The sequence below is a fragment of the Cygnus atratus genome, chromosome 4, assembly GCF_013377495.2.
Source record: "Cygnus atratus isolate AKBS03 ecotype Queensland, Australia chromosome 4, CAtr_DNAZoo_HiC_assembly, whole genome shotgun sequence".
NCBI lineage: Eukaryota > Metazoa > Chordata > Aves > Anseriformes > Anatidae > Cygnus > Cygnus atratus.
The window spans coordinates 54,128,620-54,149,710 of NC_066365.1; the positions used below are offsets into that span (position 1 = coordinate 54,128,620).

General features: G+C 44.5%; 1 protein-coding gene across 14 annotated transcripts in view; it reads right to left on the bottom strand.

Moving 5' to 3' along the window:
• The window catches only part of TBC1D1 (TBC1 domain family member 1), a 116,088-nt gene that overhangs the window by 75,086 nt on the left and 19,911 nt on the right, over window positions 1-21,091 (bottom strand). Inside the window, exons 1-2 of one of the 14 annotated variants that reach the window (XM_035555098.2) lie at window positions 4,427-4,469; window positions 2,617-2,648 (exon numbers count right to left, since the gene is read on the bottom strand). The exons of 8 other annotated variants lie outside the window; for them this stretch is intronic. Coding sequence is in view for 3 of the 6 variants with exons in the window: in XM_050710692.1 (XP_050566649.1) it covers window positions 17,150-17,215 (66 nt within the window). In the remaining 3 variants the exon portion in view is untranslated. Of the gene's footprint in view, window positions 1-2,616; window positions 2,649-4,426; window positions 4,544-8,759; window positions 8,923-13,349; window positions 13,368-17,149; window positions 17,603-21,091 lie in introns of those variants that run through there. 5 more of the 14 variants (XM_050710692.1, XM_050710693.1, XM_035555087.2 and 2 more) reach the window with 5 other exon arrangements.

Here is a 21,091-nt window from a genome sequence, read left to right on the forward strand (position 1 = left end):
TATCAAGTATGTAAGTATGCTAGCAAAGTGAAGCAAGGAAAAAAAAAAAAGAGATGGGATGCTAGATGTCTGAAGAAGATATTTAATGATTTATTCAGAGGAAGATGATCAGCGTGGAAAGTGTGCTGTTTAATTACAGACTGTCTGCAAGACAGCATTTCACTGCAAATGCCATCATGGGTTGTAGGAACACAGCTAAAACCAAGCATCCCAAGTCTAGCAGACCACCCCGCACCGCACTACTTCACACCTACTGTCACTTGCCTGTGCTTCTGGCGGTTAATCAGACCTCATTTCTTCATTTAGAGGCTGACATCTCCACTGGCTGGTCTCTTTTAACTGCTGCAAGGCAGCCAAGCCTGCTCCCCGTGTTGACAGTCAGAAGTGAATTTGCATGACCCAAGACAAAACACAGATCATAGATGTCACTGTCCTTTTTAGATAAAGCTTCACATTCTGCCCTGCACAGACGAGAGTTGCCAAAACATGGATAAAAGGCACCACCAGGACAAATGCAGCTAAGGGATCACTCCTGAAAGCCACCCCAAGGACAAGCCAAGGTGTCACCCTAGAAAAGAATCCAGGAGCAATTTTAGCAATGCTTCCAGATCATGAAAATGATTCTCCCCGCTGCCTAGAACTCCAACAAGAATGTCGATGTCCCATACCAAACTCACTACAGGCCTACAATGACAGAGCTCTAGACCTGCAGCCTGTGCCAACAACTTTCTTTCGATCACCTCAGTTCAGCACTATTGCCTGGCCTATGCAGGCACTGCTGAATGAGCTCAGAAGCAGCTCATCTAGGAAGGCTCCAGTAATTGAAGCGTAACAGCTGAAATCCATCCGCCTGTTCTTTCTCCATTAGCCATCACACGGTATCATCAACAATCCTCTGAAGCTGCAAGGCAGGTCATTTACCTGCATCATCTGGTCTCTTCAGATAGCTGTCCTAACAACACTGAACCAGCATCCAGTCCTACATGATGCTTGACAGGAGTGTGGAAATACTATTTATGCAATAAGTAATTATGCAATGAATAAACAGCAAGAGACGAAATTGAGGGAGATTAGTTACTGTGAGTCTTCTTGTTTCTGTGTCAGAAAGCAATGCAGGAAAAAAAAAAAAAAAAGAAAAACCACACTGTGGAAAAGACACACCACAGCACCCAAGTCATTTGTTTGAAAATAGAAGATTAATATTTTAGCAAATATCTTGAGAATCAATGATGCTCTTCCATCACTGTAGTCAGAGCAAGCTAGCTGCGCTGATGGGAACCGAGATAACCAGAAGTCACCACACAGACCTAGCAAGGTGCCTTTCCAAACCAAGTGTCCACATGACAGTGCAAGATAAGGGAGAACCATAATCAATAAAAAAGATGTACTGATAAGAGTGTAAACAAAGATGTTCAACAATATATGCTGGCCCATCACCATAAGCATTTCTGGAGCTCCTGCTACTTATTTGCATTAGTATTGTATAAATACCAAATCTGATCTACATCATACTTTACTGAGCTACAAACCGTAACGATGCACACAAATTCTGATCCTGTTCTCTTTTCAGGGTTATGAGACTGCTATTTTAAACCCACTAGTTTCTTCCAAGAGTAAATTTTCCATTATTCCTTTTTTGTTCGTATTCCTCTCTTCACCGCAAGTTACAGCTGGGTTCCATTAGAAAACGGTAAGGCAGGTGGACGACTACCGAGCACTGAACTTCAGCTAAGCTGGACAACTCACCGGTTGCACCCCTTTCACAGCGAGGGAATTCTGACCTTCACGGTATTTCCAAAATATTCTATATTTAAATACTTACAGAGGAAATCCAAAAGGGAGTGGTGAGTATTCAACGTTTCTAAAACAGACGTCACAGACTTTGAGGGTCCCCACAAAAAGCTGGAGGGGGACACAAGGGCGATGCTCTGTGAGAATAGCTGAAGGAAAGCAGTAAGGGAAAGAAGACAAGATTTTAAGGAAAGCCTCCATGTATGTGTCTTTCTTTCCCCAAAGCATGATGTCAGCGCTGGGGACTGCTGGTATTTCAGCCCCACCTAATACTCACATGGACTGGGCTCTTGTGTTGATTCTTTTAAACATGTGTGAAAGCATTATCGAATCTTTAAAAACACCGAACTGACAAAATGCTGCCTGAATTACAACAGCCTACAATAGATAGTTTTGTATATGACTCTGTGATTCACCCACTAAATGTAGCATGAGCTCCCTAAACTGTGTTTTCAAATAAAAATGTTTCTGAAGTCCACACAAGTCAGCCTCCCCCAGCTATACACCAAGTGAAAATGTCAGTCGCTGCCACAAAATGCTAAATCCTACAGGCTGTGTTCCACTGGGATTTATCCTCATTCCAAAATTCCAGCATGGATTTTTGGTTCAGGTGCTGGGTAACTACTGACAGAGTTTTAAAGACAGACTCCTTGCACATCATCGCCTAAAACTCCAAAGCACTTCTACCAAATCTCCTTTTCCATGGCTTGCCTGTAGGGAGATTGGAAGCTATAAAGAAGTCCGAAGAAACAAAAACAGCATGAAACATTTAGAGAAAAGTGCTAGCCATCCAAATTTCCATGACAACAGCTTCAGTGAGCTCACCTCTTTGGTACTATAGCACCAGGCCAAGGGTCCTGTAAATGTAGAGAGGCAGCTGTTATTGGAACTAGGAAGAGTAAGACATCTGGTTACAGAGCTCCTGGAAATAAACACACACACACGCTCAAAAAAAAAAAAAAAAACCACAAAAAAGGGGGGGGGCTGCTTCATTTAGCTCATCTTTCCCATTTTCAGTAGTTGGGAGTGTGCCTGTATAACCATGCCTGTTCTCCTGAGACCTGCAGTTTCTCAGGGTACCTGTACCTGAAAATCCTGTTTGGTTACTGCATATCAAAGATCCCCCCCGGAAAAAAAAAATAAAAAATCCTGTGATGATGCTGTAAAAGGCACTAAGAAAAGCATTCCCATGTCCAAAGCCAGCAACTTTCAAACTGGGGAGAAGCTTCCAGGTATTTCAGCCAAGATTCACGTAATTTATTTATTTATTTTTTTGAACGGCACCATCCACGCACACAGACTCATGTGCATGCTGCCCTGAGGATGGAAGGAGATGCATGCTTTTACAGTCTCTCTCCACAGTGCTCCACTTTGTGACAGACTAAAGAAGTAGTCTAAACCCCAGAAACTCCGGAGAACTTCTTCAGGCCTGAGATTCTCACACAGCAGCAGTCAAAGGTCAACATGCCAACAATACCTGAGATGGGCCCCATTCCTCGCATCCATGCTGGCTACTGGAAAGCCGTGCAAACTGGAACTGTCCTGCAGCTCCGTGAGCTGATCTCTGAACAAAGTGGTGTTTTGCCCAACTTTTCCCTTATGGATATTTCTGTTTGGGGAACCCAGAGTCAAACTGCTGCTTTCACGTTCTCAGAAACACTTCTATTGCACCTAGAGACTGTTTCATTATATCAGCCTTCCAGAAAAGCAGGCTGTGATTTCAGGCAGTATTTTAGATCATCACGTGTAAACCAAAGGTAAACTGCCATGCCACATATACATATAGAAAACCCCAAAACTTAGTTGCACTCTCAGTCTCTGATGAGACCAGGAACCCTCCCTGATCCTGCAGGACCTACCGGTATTTTTGCTATTGGTTTGGCCCAAAACATGTTTACCACGTGAAGACAGCTAATAGCTCTGATTGCCAGGGAGCTTTTCAGCGAAGAAAAGCAAACAACTTTCAACTGGAGTCTAATAAAAGTTCTGGCTTGAATTGTGGAGGGCAGGACCTGTGTAAAACAGCAAGCTAAGCAGCCTCGTCAGCCTTGGCTTATTAAGAAATCCGAAGGTCGACATGAACCTGAAAGTAGATGCTCATAAGAAATTAATTCAGAAAGGCATAAATGATTCAACAGAAAAGCCTTTGTGAGCTGAAATCTACATGACCAGGAATTTCACTCTAGAGAGACCTGCTCCTTCTTAAGCACCCTTCGCGCACCTTACGGAGGCAGAGGACGCTGCCATACAGCATCGTAGAGCCCCGTAAAAGCAGTGTGAGCCTGCCTGCATCCTGCACTTCTCCCAGGGAACCAGGGACGTGTAAGCGAAGCGGGTGTAGTTCGGACCGTGTCCAGAGAAAGAAATGGGAAGAGGGAGCACAGAAGCGGAGCAGCTCCAAAGAGAGCTGTGTAACTGCTGAGTAAGGGAGCGGCGTCACCGCGGGACCCACTTCATTGGGATGCTGAGCGTGTGTTCCTCAGTCATTGCCGAGACCCGCGGGCAAGGCGGGGAGTGACTGGCATACAGAAAGCGGCGTGCCTGCGAAACGCTCAGCCTTTGGCGAGGATTGGTGCTCATGTGAACGCTGTCAGTCGGTGACAACATTCCCCCCCCTCCAAAAAAAAAACCTGACCTGGAGAAATACACCAAGCAGTAGTCCTGTAGTCTCTGGCAAGGGCACTGTGTGAACTCGGGCACAGAAATGCAGCTCCTGCAGAAATCTCAAGTTTCTCTTTTCTGTGTCGCAGGCATCTGGCACGGGAGACAAGTGAGGGCCTGTCCCTCTGGCTCTCCACACCACATTAAAGGCTTCGGGGAAGTTTCTTCTACAAGAGAAACTACAGCATTTGAGCGTTTCTTCCCCGCTCATCCCCAAATCTTCCTTGACACTAATTCCCGATTAACTCCCTGATCCATGATTCAGCGTACAAGTGTCTGAATTTATTTAGAAACAGGGTTATGGGGGTAACTGCACTAGCACAAACAAGGATGTACACCAAAGGATACAAACACCATTGATTCACCTCCCCAACTAATTTACCATCTTACAAGTAAGATGGACTTAAAACTAAGACAGGCTTAATAAACTTCAAAGTTTACTAAGCTTTAGATAGTGTTAAAATGATCAGTTATCAGAGCTCCTTATGAGAACAAATCCTGATCCATTTGGCTAAAACACAAGCCATTCGCTGAGGGATTAAAGATGCCCACAGCTCCTCCACTTGACTGGAAGCAGTGGGGAATAAAGGAAAGACACAAGTCAGTACAGTTATAACAAAACACACCCACATGTGAGTATGATATACCCTAAAACAGACCAGGAAAAGAGACAAGATAGGCCTTTCAGAATAAAAAGGAAAAAAGGAAGGGGAGGGATTTCTTGCACTTCCTGATTTTCAGTCTCTTATTCCTTCTCATTCTCTTCCAGAAGGCAAATGAACTGCATTTGCAGCTTCTGACCTAAGCTAAGAAGTAGATGGTTACTCCCACGCATTCTCCTCCAGAGGTCTATTAGGCACTCGGTTATTTAGAAAATAATAGAAAGAATGGCAAAACATGAGCAAAATCACTTCCACTACAGCATATTGAATTATCTGAGGATTCCAAGAAAAATAAGTTGCATTTCCAGTCTTATTATCTTACTTGAGTAATGCTAGCCAGGTATCCAAGCACCGCTGCCCTGAGTAGCGTGTAAGTTTTCTTTCCTAATGCTTTGTGCACTTTCTACACTGAAGAAAGATCCCAGGTGATTCTGCCTCAGCAGTCCTTGAGAAAACTACTTCTTGCTTTGCTATGGGGAATATGAGAGCATCTATTGTGAACATACTCCAGAAGCCATTCTTTGGTACAGAAGAAATCCAAGCGATCAGCTTGTCAGTCAAAGGTGCAAGATTTAGCCAAACCACATGGGGACAGCTGTGTGGCAAACCCACCCTGCAATGCCAACGTGCTTTTTTTGCTGGCTTGGTGGCCCATTCTCGAAAGTACTTGGGGCTGCAGTGAAGCCCTGCTGCAGCCCGTTCCCCCTCGGGGACGGTGAGAAACCTGCCGTCCTGCTGGCTGGAAGGGGATGGAGCTGCAGAGACAGCCAACAGGGGTTGATCAATCCGCGCCACCAAAATCATTGTAGAAAAAAACCTTGATTCAGATCACGTAACCAACCTTGCTTTGCATTTTATATTAGTTTACTTAATTGTACCTTGTTGGTTTATAATCCTGCAGGCAAAACAAGCTGAAGCTAAACACAGCTTTTATGTAATATACAACACTTCTTTGTAACTAGAAAGACACTATGCATAAATTGCTTAACTAGCTGAGAACGCATTTACTCAAATTCTCTTTCCATACAATTTATTATGCCAAGAACAGTTTCTTTCTTTATTTCTTCAGTGATCATTTCTTAATTGTGACTCTGTCAGGTAGATTACGAATAGAAATTTGCATTATAAAATGAAGCCGGAATTGTAGATAACTAACGCTAAAAAGTTGTTTTTTTTCTTACTTAAACTAATGCTGTATTAAATACAATTAAACCAAATAAAAAAGCTCTTAGCAACTATCTCTGTACTATTATCTCTTTTTGATGAATTAATGGTATGCAAGTACACCATAAATTGCTAAACCCCACATTTCCATATATTTTTTATTTGCAGATGGAAAGTTTTGGGTTTTTGACTTCAAAATTATTTATGTTTTATAGCAGTTATTGCAGTGAACTAAACCGAATATAAAGACTGAAGTATCTTTGGTTATTAAAGTGACTATTGTCTACCTACAGCTGACCAAAGTTAGCTTACACTTTGAACAAGCTATGTTTTAATGTGCTTAGTCAAGTATTTCTCTGAAGTCAGTTGTCTGATTTTGTATAAAACCATGCAGGAACAGCAGGTATAACTATTCTCTTTCATTTAAATCATTTTAATAGACTACAATAAGTCAGTGCTTAAGAGTTCACTATCTACCACACCATCACTCAGTGGTTTAGCCAGCGCCCACACTGCCAGTGTGGGCAATACCAACACGACAAAACTCACCCATGAGGAGTCTGTGTGAAGATGGGAGATGAGCAAGGTAAAACAGCACGTAAAATATCAGTAAAGACATGTTAAAAGGTAACACTTATACAAACAACGGGGATCAATTTTATAGCACATGGGAGTAAATTACTTCACCTGTAAGTATCTACAGGTCTGAGGACTTGCACAGGAGCGCTAAGCACTTAGGTTCCTGCGTGAGGGAATCATTTCTTCTTTTTAAGTAACAGCCGCCCAGCTTTGTTTCGAGGGGGGACAGTTCCCCCAAACACACCCTCAAGTCATTGCCTGTTCTGGACGGGGCCACCATCTTATAAAATCCGGCAAGGCTTGCCATTGTGTTGAAAGCATCCAGCAGTATTTTCTATGTTTTACTGATCAGATTTTGGCAGGCTGGATGGCTTCCTCTTTTAACAAGCCTCATTTTCTAAGTACACCGCTTTGCTCTCCCTCCCAAGTTAGGGCTGGTGATTAGCTGCCATTAAAAGACTAACGCTACACACTTGCAAGGAAACAGCGCTGCAATAACTGGCTTTGAAACCCCAGAAAACACTTCTCCGAGCGAAGCCAGGAGTGTGTTTCTGCAGGAGCTCCTGTTACTCCCCCCAGAAGCGCAGCCAAGTCTGCGCACCACAGGCTCTGCCTTGTGCCGCTTCCAAGACTCGCTCCTCTCTGACTAGCGGCTTTGTCCAGCTGGGAAACTCACAATGAGCAGGGTAAATGGGCTACCCTGCAGCTCCGTCCTGCAGTATTTACTCTACAGAGTCGCTCATTTTTGACAGCAGCCACCTGTAAATGAGATTGGTGTGCTTGTGGCAGCCGGCAAGGGATCATTTCCTCAGGTAAATGCACGGCAGATCAGGCCTTACACCACTGATGAGACAGAGCCACAGTGATGGCAGAAGGAACTACTTTAAAATAAATAAATAAAAAATAAAAGAAAAGGCCCCACTCGGTAGCTACTTAAACAGATTAAGAAACCAGGTACAAAGAGGAAAGGATACACTTCTACTTTTCAGGGCATGGCCACTTTTCAGGCCAAGCGGCCTCCTTTTTAGGACAGATCAGAGGAAATCCTTCTAGCTGAGAACGTGAACAGGGGTGACACAGTCACCCACCAAGCTCTCCCTCCCCACCACCTTCCCCAGGGGGTGCTCCACCTCTTACAGATCTGGGAAGAGCGATGCATTACAGTGGTTAAGCAACTGGCCATTTACACCTGGCAAAAGAGACGGGAGAACCAGGTTTTATGGGTCTGCCTAATGGACTAGACCACCCATTAGTTTAACTTCAAGATACGGTCTTATTTTTTAGGTTAAATCGTCAAAGGAGGCCCTAGTTCTTGCCTGTCACACAGCTCGGCCTCATCCGCTTGCCCTCTTCTGTGCTTTCCGTTGTGCCTCCGCACGGAATCTCATACACAGGTCACTTTCCATTCACAACTGTTACATTGTGTTTACGTGTGTGTGGGGAAATGAACAAGAAAACCAACACGTTTTTGAAGCATTATCTCTAAACTACATTCTAGACTTTCTTAAACCACCTCCGCTGCCTTGCACCCACATGTAGCTTCACAGGCACGGTGGAGGACACTGCTGTAGCCTTCGACACACAGGTGCAAGAGCGAGCCGGTCCCATACACTGGCATACTCAAGTCCCACATCATAAACTAGCCTACCACCCTCTATAAACTCCACGTATGCCAAGAAAAACTTAGCAAAGAGTCAGTCACAAGCAGCAGGAGCACTGTTAGATGTTCCCGGAGCACCCACGAGCGCTGCACACCAGCGCTTTCACTCGCACCTTTCCCCCCCTACAGCCCCGCACCACAACCGGGGCTTCGCTTTTAACCCCGTTTTCCAACTTTCCTGCGCTGCCCGCTCCGAGCCCCTCCCGGCTCTCCGGCCGGACCCCGGCAACCCCCGGGCTCACCTTGGCCACCCAGCCGAAGAGCGGAGACATCCCTACGGGCTCCGGCGCGGCGGCGGCCGCCGAGCGCCCCTCACGGCTCCCCGCCGCCTCCTCATGCGCCGGCCGGGAGCGGCCCCAGCCGCCCTCCGACAGCGCTCGCCGGGGCGGGAAGGGAAAGGCCGGGAAGGGAAGAGAAGGAGGCGAGGGAAAGGGAAGGGAGGAAGGGAAGGGCCGGAGGCCGGGCCGGGGGCCGCGCCCGCCCCCGCCGCGCTCCGCCTCCTCCGGGGCTCCAGCCCTCAGCCAGCTCCCGGCCGGGCTGGGCCCCCCCCAGGTAACTCGCCCTGACAAACTGTGGTCACGGGCCTCGGCCCCAAAACCACTCCTGGGAGCAAGGCAGCATCGGAGTCATGCCTAAAGATCGCCTGATTCTTTTACTGTCTTCCCCTTTGAAAGCCACCGTGAGGTGGTAAGTTTCCAGTCAGTCAGCCGGTGGCATTTCAGGTGGAGCACGAGTGGCTCTGCCTGCAGGGGTAAGGCGGCAGGCAGAGAATTAAGAGCTGAGGGGGTGAAGGGAGGGGACCTGCCCTAGTGACAGGGAGGGGGAAAACAGAACAGAACTGGAGGAAAACAGGCTTGGATTTCACAGGAAATGCTCCGCTTCAGCCAACAAAAAAAGCCCTTTATTTTCCATCACCTCATAGAGACAAAGCGAAGAACTAGGTTTGCAAAATCCCGACAGAAAAGCACAGTGCTTTGCCCTGCGCTTCTTCCCAATACAGTTCAGCTGATCAAAGTGCGACGGTGAAGTGCCAAATTCAGCTCTCCACTTTGCCCAAAGCCGCTTTCATCTAACCAGCCACACCACCCGGAGAGCATCCTGCACGTGCCAGCATTTGCAGGCCTCGGGCTGATGGAGTCGCCTCCTGGTTCAGATCTGACACCATCCCACTCGTCCAAGTCACTGGGCAACAATTGAAGCAAAAGAGCGATACCTCAGCACGCAGGCTGGGGAGAAGCAGAGCCACCCTTGCAGCTCACTGAGGCAGAAAATGGGCAGTTTCAGCCCCTTCTCCCCTGCCCCCAGCCTTGCATGCCCTGTTTTTTTTTTTTTGTTTGTTTTGTTTTTTTACAAAGTGAGCAAGACAGCTTATTGCCTCCAGTTTACAGTGCCAGTTCAGCAGCACTGAATTAGATAGAGTGCATTTTTAAGAGATTACACTAAGACTGAATGACAAGCACCGTTTCTCAGATTGTCACTGATTTGGCGAGCATCACAGCACTGGCATGTGACAGTGTGCCCCAGTGGGCTGAGGGGACTGCCCAGCTCCTTGCAACACAAAAGCAGTTCTGCACAGGTCATGCCTGCGTCTTTGCAATACCAAGCACAATGCTTCCACCCACCTCCTGAGGAACACCAGACAAACAAACCATAAAACCAAACCAGATCGCTGACCCAGAATATTAAGAATTACCCAGGGAAGCTGGCTAGCACACGTGGCATGAAGGAATGAGTCCGTGAGAAGTAATGCCTCTGGTCAGGAACAGCGTATTGCTGATTGCCTAAGACTGAAAGTATCTGACGGTGGTGGCTGCAAGAGCTAGCGCAGAGCAGTGCCTGTCCAGCCCTGGTCTTACACAGCAGCTCCTTGGCCAAGCTGGGCTGGTGGTGGTAGGACTGGAGAAATCTGCTTCCCTTGGCTATTAGGAGACTCTAGTTGAGTCTTCAGCCTAAATACTAGTTTACCCACCTGTAGAATTAACATAAGGCTTGACCAGTTTAGGTGGCTTGCTCAAAGACACACAGTCAGAGGAAGACATCTGATGTGGAAGTTTGAAATCCTGTAGACACCCTTTCCTGAGCAACATTTGCCAAGGAGCCACAAAATACTAACCAATACGAGCTGATTAAACAACACGCAGTTCATTTACAGTTACCTTCTCATGATTGGATAGCTCAAAGCCTCCCTGGAGCTTGTTTTTAATTAACTTAAAACCTATGCTATAGCTTCTATAATTAAAGCCATAACAAATACATTTCGTATTTTCATAAAAGGAGAACAGATCCATTTTTCTAACAGCTCTACAGGTGAAAGTAGAAGCGATTCACAAGCATGGCCATTGGTTTATCTTGTCATTACGATAGTGGCAGTGGGCCATTTGAATGCATGGACTTTCTTTACCCATAAACCCGATAATGACCAAGTATGACCAACACTCACTCTGGTGGTGGTATCTAAAGGTTTACTGGCATGATAGAGGGGACAGACATTCCTGCTGCTACAGCTCATGACGTACAGAGCACATGCATGAATAAAGAAAATCTGTTTTCAGGGCTTTAAATTAGGCACCTTACAAGAAACCTAGAAGTACTTAGCTTTTAAGTATGCAAACTTGGTCTACTTTTATTTCAGGCAAGAACAATGCCACAGCATACTGTAAAACTATGAGCAGCACATAATATCTACTATGTGGTGGTAGCATTAGAGCTGCGTCTCTCTAACACTGAATGTGAACAATATCATGTCTAAATGATTATTTCTGCCCCTTTCTCTGAGGAGACCCTGCCTGCTTGGGAGCTTTTCCAGCTCCCCCTTCCTGACTGGCACCCTTCCGCAGTTTCTAGCTAACAATACACACATACCCTCTGAGTCTCTGTTAAATGCTGATGTCAGGCAGGAGACCTGGCTTCTAGCCCTGACTGCCACCGGCTCAAAAAGCGTTCTCAGTGTGTTACTTCATGCTACTCAGCTTCTAAACCTGCTGCATGCAGTTGTTATAGTGACACCTGTATGATTTTTATGTCCGCTCTGAAATCTTCTACATGCTATAGGGCTGGGAGGTCTTGTGGTGAAGACACTGAATTAGGAGATAGAGTAACAGTGAAAGAATTCCAGCTTCTGTTGTTAACATCATTTTCAGGCAAGCTGTTTCACCACTCTCTCTGTTTTAGTTTATCTGTTAAATGGAGGTGATATTTGCCAGCCTTGAAGGAAGGAGTGGGTACACTCATGAGCATTTGAGAAATAGCTGGCAGTGAGGTTTAAGTGCTCAGATATAAAAATATTTGGTAATGCATGGAATTCTTCAGTGTAAATGAAAAGGTCACTGTTTTGCTCACCTTACAAAACAGCGATGTAGTAGGAACAATAACTGCATTCATTTTTCAGGATGTTCAACTTTCTAAAAAAAGAACCTCTGTATTTTTCTATTTTAAGTTTGGCTTGTGCAAATAACTGTCTCTCCAAAAATACTATATATCCATTTTGGGTAAATGGAAAAATTCAGGGCCTGGGAATGACATCTGTATTGCATAAACAGTAAGTAGCACTTGACACTATCTTATCTAAGCATATGATCTTAAAAAAAAAAAAAAAAAAAAAGAGACAAAACCCTCATTCCTGTGAACTGTTCCATGTTATCATGGAAAATATTAGCAAGATATTTGTGGCTGTTTTTAAAATAGCAGCAGTTAAAATGCTTCAAAGCCACAACTGAAAGCTTACATCGTCAGAAAAAGGATCTTTCAGTTTTACAGATGTCCTTCATAAATTTACACATACACAAATACCACCCTCATTATTTCTCCTCAAACGAAGCGCTCTGCATTAAAAGAAACCAGTTGGAGATAAGGATGGGGGGAGAGGGGGAGATATAAAGAACGGTTGATATAATCAACCTTTTAACTCAAAAGAGTAACATTTTCTGACTTGCTCTCCTCTGATTGTAGCTTTCTTTAGGTTTAATGGCTGTAAATATTTTTTAAGAGTCTTCACAGTATGTCACCACTGAGCAAAGTCTCACAAGAAACTGCATTAAGATTACAGCCACAACCATAATCACTTGAGAGCTGGCCTCTCCTGCTGCTTTTGTTTTAACGTTGGTGGTAGTTTTATAGCAAACCCCATTCCCTTTTGAAGCTTTTTCCTCTGAAACTTTTTCCATGAATGTTTTTTGGAGCCCTTCTTTTCTTGGATGATCCCCTCTGTTCACATTACCTGTTACAAATTCCATTTACTTCTTCTTTCCCTGTTCACATCTATCCTATACAAAGTACTTGATAAAATGCAGTAAAAGAATATACCTGCCAGTAATTACGACTATCCATTATTTGGCCTTTGTTTTAAAACACACACAATTTTTATCCTTCAATACTTAGTTTTAACTGTTCATTAGGATGTCCTTAAGTCTTGCCTCATCCCTTCCCACTCCACATAGTGGGCTAGATGGTTTCTCTTTTGTCAGAAGAAAAAGATGGAAAGAGTTACTTCTGTGAGAGTACTGCTTGTTATATGAATCCCCAGTACTAGTAATAGTTTTGTGTACAGCTATATTACAAGATATCAAAACAAAGGTGTCTGTTTAAGGAAACTCCAGACTTTTATGCCACCTCCATACAATGTAAGATGAGACAAAATTCACCTGGATCCACTAAAGTAATAAAAATAACAGACTTTCCTCTATTCAAAGATGATCAAGCCTGACTGGCTGGTTTCTGAAAAGATACTGTAGAGAACAGTGAGCTTCGTTACTTGTTTTAGCTAAATTATAAAAAAATTCTTTTTTTTTCTCAGAGCAAAACAAAATACAAGATTAATCATAAAACCAACCTACCTTACCAAACAAGACCTGTGTCAGCCCCCTCAATAGAGATAAGAGCGAGACCAGCCAGGTAACCACAGACTGGCAATGGCTGTCCCCTTAGGCAAAGTGCGAAGACGCCCGCTACCTGGAGCTGCACGTTCATGCTACAGATGAAATCCAGCTCTCTCTGAAGAAAGGGGCTTGACTTCTTAATATTATGCTTTCAGACACTCAGTGGAAAGGGAAATTACAATGTTTTGGGTAATCTCTGCACTGTTAGTCAGTTAAGATTGTAGACTGAAGTATTTTGGCTATCTGCTAACCAGTAGCAAATAAGAAAAACACAAGACTTTGGGCTGGTGCCCAGAGACAACATGCAATCCCCTCCCTGTGCAGCAGCCCGACAGAAGGGAACGATTCCTTGCCAGAGCCCTGGGCACTGACCTCGGCAGCAGAACCCTTTCCAGCCGCTTCTGTTGGTTTTAGCTTCCATACGATTGCTCTTTCAGCTACAAAATTTGTAATTGCCAAAATTCTTTGATTCAAATAGCATTAGCATTTCCTGCCATTGCCTGTGCAAGAAGGAAAGGCAGCCTTGATGGCAGATTATTTGTCCTCTTTCCAGCCAGCAGCATCCATCCCTCTCAACCATGTCAGAGCAAAAGAGTTACCATGAGCAAAGGCTCATTTGGGAACCTGGATCTCAGCCAGAGGACCGAGGGAAGGAGGGATTTGCGAAGGGACCTTTGATCCTGCACCGTGTAGGAGAGAAGAACAAGAGCCCCAGGGCCACGTTGCTCAGCAGACAGTGGAATGAAATCCTCCTTGGGCAAAAGCTTCCAGGCAAGGTTTCATCAACTAGAGTGAGATCACGAGCGTATGAGATGATAGCATGAGATGACGTGTTACAAGGTTAAAGTCTTTCCTAGTTGCTAATATTATCTTAAGATTCTTCCCCATGGATCTGTTTTGGGCAAAGAGTTTTGTTTATTTGTTTGTTTTTCCCTTGAAAAAGGTCTGTCTAGAGAAAATGAATTGCTCTTCTGCCCTACTATAAGTCAGTTCTGGGTGACAGCAGATGCAGGGCTGACCAGTCAGGTACCCAGAATGGAATGGATCATCTCTTAGTATTTGATTCAGAAAGTTAAGAGCAGAAAGGTTTTGAAAGTCTTTCTTCAAACAAGGGACTGGGGAAAATGCTGCCATCATCCTGTACAGGACTCCTCTTCTGAAAAGGATGAATAGTATAGAGAACCTAAACCCAGAAAAAAAAAGTAGTTTTACCCTCAGCACCTGAAGTTGGCTACAGGAGGAGAAGCTGACAAAAGGGACACTTTTAGATGTATAGCATCTGACCAACAAACATGAGGGATACCAAAGGTATCCAGGATATCATAGAATCACAGAATGGTTTGGGTCGGAAGGGACCTTAAAGACCACCTAGCTCCTACACCTGCCACGGGCCAGGACACTTCCCACTAGACCAGATTGCCGAAAGCCCCATCCAACCCGGCCTTGAACACTTCCAGGGATAGGGCATCCACAGCTTCTCTGGGCATAGTCAGGTACAGAGATACCTGCTGGGATAAAAATATATAGAAAAAGAAAGAGACCAAGGCTACACACAATCAGTGTAACAATAAACACAATCCAGCTTTAGGGTCCTAGTACCCATTCATGACTACTGATGCCATCTGATGCATAAGACTCATCTGGGCTGAAATCATCCTGCCACTTCAAATACTTTCAAAACCACTGATGAGTAAACTTTGGATTTGCAAACTTTATGCTGGATTGAGTATTTTTTGTCTTCACAGGAAAAAGAAAAAAAAAGAGCTTGAAGCTGTCAGGAGCTCTGCCTTGGTTTCTGACTAATTCAGCTAAAGCATGATTATATGTTTGCATTTGACCAAGATCAAATGTGCACTGCTGAGTGAGCCAATTGTGACGAAGCGATCAGATCTCTCTAAATGAGCAAAAAAAAACACAGCCTGAATCTGAAGGTAAGTCCAGGCAGGCCTGCAGAGATATCACTTCAGTTTGAATGGCTGGAGGCAAGAAAACCACAAGGACAACGTGGCAAGCAAACAACGGGGGAAGCTCTGCACACAGAAGCATCAGAGGTTCCAAGCATCTATTCTGTTTTGGGACAGATGGTTTTCTAGCAGCTGTGAAACTGGAAGAGTAGAACACAGGTAGGGCAAACTGGCAAACTGCAGGAGCAGAGAACAGAGCTCAAAACAAATGGGGATGCTGCCAACAAGCGGTGACAAAGACAGAGGTGGAGCCCTCGAGATCATCAGTGAGATCCTGACCGTGGCTGAAACAGTTAGAAACTTCCTGTTTTTCTCCCTGGAGGCCAGTATTTCTTGTTCTTCTCAGTGTGGCCAGGCTGAGGGACAACTAGCTGAGCTCTTCAAGATGCTGAGAAAGCTCTGGGGAGAGAGCAGCAGCAGCCACAGGGACGACGCGCACCTGCACACACACATGGACATAACTGGATAAACCCTAAAATATGAGTGATGCAAGACTGCTTATTTTAACACCCACCCCACCCCTGGCAGTGGGATGTGAAGGATGTGACAATTAAACAAGGATAATCATCCCCTGATAAATGGCTACGTAAGGATTTTGCACCCTTCTCCTCCAGCCTTCCCCTGCTTCCTCACAGCAATCACCGGTGAAAAAAAGCCTCTAAAAGTTTCCGAAGTCTTTTCTGAAATGCAATTAAAAGGTTGCTCTTAAAGTGTTCCTTGGCCTTGAAAGTTAAATGGTTAAACCAAATTATTCGGATGGGAAGACAGACACTTCGTTTGAGAATGTCTCGTTTCCTTTGTGCAGAGGCACTACCTCACACTGGAAAAAAAAACCACGGAAATACTACATGCTGCTACTTCCAATAATGGACAAGTTAAGCAATAGAAGATGTCTAGAAAGTGTTGAGGAAAAACAGACTATGAACAGAAAGTGACATCTTAACTGTGTTTTGATTTCTTTTAACCAGTCATAAAACTTATCTACTCCATGTGCTATGGGTGATGCATTCCTACAACTGCCTACTAAATGGGATCCATGTTAGTTAAGATGCCCATCTGCACTTCATTCTATTACAGATGTCCAGTAATGAGTTTCAATATGAACAATTTTTAATGCATACTTTATGCATACTTCTAACACATGCTTACAGAGTTATAGCCTAGCTCTCTGCTCTCATAATTAACCATAAACATGAAAATAGCCCCACTGCCCTGGCCATATTATTTTGTGCACTTCAGTTGCAATGGTAGCAGACTAGGAAAGCATATTGAATGCCACAGCATGAAGGGCCTGATAAGTAGCCAGTCTTCTCAGTTCTCCATAACAAACTAATAACTTAACAAATCTAACAGCACTGATATATGCGAAGATTACACTGATTTCTCCTAACTAGATCCTGCAGCAGTCCCCACAGGCAGTACACAGAGTCTACTGAAATGTTACTGGAGTTGAGATATTCTAAAGCAACATCCATTTCACTATAAACAGAAGGAAAAAGGTTTTATTCCAACTACCAATTAAGTATTAGCAGTTTTTTTCCCCTCATAAAATGATAATATTCTTGTTTTGCTGAAGAAGACAATCAGGCCAGGTTTACACCTCAGCAGGTGCAGGGGCCAGAACTTACCATCCATCCATGGGGCTACTGCAAATTGCACACGAAGAGCACGTGGGTGCAAAAGCTATTTGTCTGAAAAGGACCCAATCCTGCCCCCGCCAAAAACACAGACCGAGTTGCTACTATATCCTCACGCACCTTAAACACAGATAAAACAAAAAGAGAAAACGAGTACCATGTTGTCCTGCTCTTTTCCAGAGTCGAGCTGAAGCAGCTTCAATTTCTGCAGCGTCGCCCTCATAGCAGCGGCCTCCTGTGCAACACCTGGGGTGAGATCCACAGCAGGTTCCCTCCAACCCGCTGCAGGAACCTAAAAAGCTCGCCGAGCAGCCCGACACGGCCCACGCCCCACACCTCTTCCCATCACCAGCCCTTCCTTGGACTGCAGGCTGCAGCACAGTCCTGCCCTAGAAATTTCCTGTGCCGTGCGGAAGCCGGAATGCCCCTGGAAACCTCCTAGTATTGTGATTTGCTTGCAGGGTGATTTTGTATGATGCCTACAGACCCGCGTTTTTATAAAGCTATCTGCAGTTCTGCGTTTGCCGTGTTGTGCTGTTGATTACATTCCTTCTTCCGTCCTGAGAGTGGAAAGTTTCAGCAGCAGCGCTCCCTCACACACTTTTCACTTACTGCTTCTTACACTTCCCCCGCCTACCCTCTTCTCAGGGCTTATTCACCTACGAAGCGCATCGTAGTCAATGATCTGGGCTCTTTGGTCCGATTTTTTATAGTTTTGGCTAAGCCACACTGCCTTTCAATAACAGCAAAGCCACAAAACGGCAATAAAACATCTTTAAAACCAGGGTTCAGGCACTGTCTCTACCAATCTGAAAACCCACTTTTCTCCCTGTTGAGTTAACTTCTCATTCAGGAGCTTGCAGCCCCGGTTTCCTTACAGACAGCGCTCCGCATGTAGCTGTTCTGAGCCAGTTCTGTCTGACTCCTAAAAACACGCTGGAAATCATTTGTGAAATACAACACACAAGCCGGAGACATAAAATACAGCAACAGGACTCGTCCTTATTGATCTTCTGTGGTTTTGATAAAGGCGGATCGCTTCAAAGGGCTCGGGATACGTTACTGGAAGGCACGGCTGCACATTTCTGCCACATGTGCTGACTGTGCTTCCGCTCCTCAGCGAGAACAATGGAGCCTCAGCAGCTGAATCAGCTCTCCCAAAACCACCCATCCCCACGGGCAAGAGGGATTTGCTCCCTGCAGGTCTCTCTAACCATTTCTTACGGCAGAGATATCCTAGAACTCGCAGCCATAAGACTCCTGGAGTAGGTAAAATTAAGGAAATGTGTGCATGTTCTCAGGAATAAAGCTCAAAATACTACTGGGATTGTGGTACCCTATTGAAATAGGTTAATGACATTACAATAAAATAATCAAGGGCTGATTCTGCTGTTTCCTCCCTCTTGAGCATTACCAGTACCAACAGGGAATTCTGGTCTCCCAGAAAAAAACTGCACACAGTTGGAAGGATGGGCTGGACTCTTCACTCTAGCGATCTTACCCTGTGGTTCAAACGACATCTGCCTGCCATGGAAGCACTGGAGGAGGAGAGCAACACAACTTAATTTGGAACATGGTAAGTTCAGAGACCACTGCAACCCAGGGCTGAGCTCACATATGTGAATGCATTCACGGGCACAAAGACCCAGATTAGCACGTGAACCTCAGAAGTTATCTGAGCAGGGTTTTCTACCCTGGGACGCAATAAATTCTCAATCTGCTGTTGCAAGCAGAACAGATTGATGAGTTAAATTCAGGCTAGCTATAATTCATTTTCTGAGTTTGTTTCTAATATCCAAAAAATGTAATACACAGCCAAACAGAAAGAGTTTTAAAAAATACATATATTACGTTCTCTCATTGCATATCCGTAATGTCAGCCCCATCCATGTGCTTTGACTTCACTCACAGCCCATTTGGGATTGAACTCCACTGGAGACTGCTTCCTGGAAGTCTAGTTCAGTCTAGTTCAGCTGTGGCTGAGCTGTCTTAAGGTGGCATCAAGACTTTTAGAACATACTGACATATCTGTGTGAGCGGGTGGGTGGGTGTGTGTAAAAGTCAAGGCACTGCAAAAGGAAGAACTGTCATGTACATAGTTCTTGTATGACTTGTTGGAAGTTCAGCGTCTCAGGTTGTGTGAATGGGTTTATCCTGAGATCTTGCCAGTTTGTATTCTGTAACTTGAGCCTGTAAGTCAGAAACCTATGCTTTGTTTGTTTGATGTTCCTGGGAACATTTCTGACTCTTGCAAACACAGCTGGCATACGCATACTCTTTTAAAACACAAACTGTAAAGCTTCTGCTGAAACAAAACAAAAAAGGCAAAAAGTCTTCATTTTAATGGAAAACTGGAAGCATGTTTTCTACAGTTCATAACCTGCAGAGCACCCACTGAAAATCTCCTGCAAGCAAAGAGGAGGCCTGCACACAAACAGCGCACACATTCTGATGTCTGTTGTCCTCTGGATGTAACTAGTTCATTGTGGAATTAGTAACTTACAGGTAAATTACACTCTGAAGTTCTTTCAGTTTTGAAAAGAGAAACTTTGGTCCTTAGGACCAGGTATCCACATATTACGCTCATAACATGTCAATTTTCACCTCCATCCTGCTAAGGAGCACAGACATCCCAGAACATCAGCTAATGCCAAACACTAAGCCCAATGAAGCACGTGTCTTATTTTTTTCCCCCAATACTGAAGAATAAAGTGTATTTTGTTAGCAGTTCTAAGAACACCAGTATTTCAGTTCTCAGGCAGCACCTTTTCTTACTGTTGGTTCCTGTGCTAGCTCACCACACAGCAAAATAGCAACTCATTACAATACTTTTACAAGTATTTATTGCCAAAAAAAAAAAAAAGGCACAAGGAGAACCCAAACAGAACTTCAAATTTGGAAGAAAAGTAAGTTTTCATGGCACTGAAATTCTTACCTAAAGCCCACCAGGGTCTTTGGATTGATTTCAGCCAGTCTTAAGCTGTCAAAGATAAGGCAAGGAGGCATTCCCCTGCTGGTGGAATAGCAGGAGAGGTGAAACTGTCCCATCTAGCACAGCATCTTACATTTGCTCTGGACAGCCACTAAGTGGCACTTAAACACCTCGACTTAAGCTGTGATGAGTCTGCAAACTGTTGTGAAGGAAGTAGGGAAAAAAGTTAACTCGCTCTGGGGACCTTAGAGCAGGGGCTGATCGCCTGCAGAGAAGTGAAAGTGGTGAACGGAGCTTTGCTCTTCAAGACTTCAGCATATTATTGCTTCCTAGGCATATGCCGGGCCTCTATTTGCATTTTTAATCAAAGGAATGAGCCCAATTTTCCTACTAGGGGGTGTTAAATCAACTGCGTTAATCATCCTGAACACACTAATGCATTACAGCTATTGCTTTCGTTTGATCTGGTTTTGAAGGCGGTTTTGTCTCATTGAAAAATCTTTCTCAAGGAATTAACCACAGAAATCAGAAGCCACGTACCTGCAAGCATGCTCACTTCGTTAGTGCAGTATTTCTGTTGTCTTTAATGCAGCTAGCCAGGACTTAACACACGTGTGTTTTCAGCATCAAGGATTCAGAAGTAAGACTTAGGGTTTATTTTCAGGCTCTCAAAGAAACATCTCCAGTTGAGTTGGCCACAGGTTTAGATGGAAGATGTACCATCGGATAGTAGCTGCAATCTAACACTAACCATTTTCTACTTCTGTGCTGTACGTGGCCTACAGAAATCTCAAATTAACCAAGTTATGAATTTCATCTTTTATTCTCTCCCCCGGGAAAGTCCAGTACGTTATGACGATACGCAGAGCACATAAGCAACAAAACAACAAGTCGCACCACATCATGATTACGAACAATAAAAATGTAAATCATATTCTGCTCATTATGCATGTCTGTAGCCAGGTTGGGCTTTGTTTCTTTGTTTATTTGTTAGGGCTGAAACAAGAGGCTTTAGGAGACTAAAAGCACTCCGTTAGCTACACAGAAGGATGAAACTTAGCCCAACGCAGGAGGGATCAGCAGCCCAGCTGTTTTTATGACCGCGATACGTCTCGGTAAGTGTCACAGGGAAAAGCAGGGGGAGGGTGGGAAAGAAAGCAGCAGCAC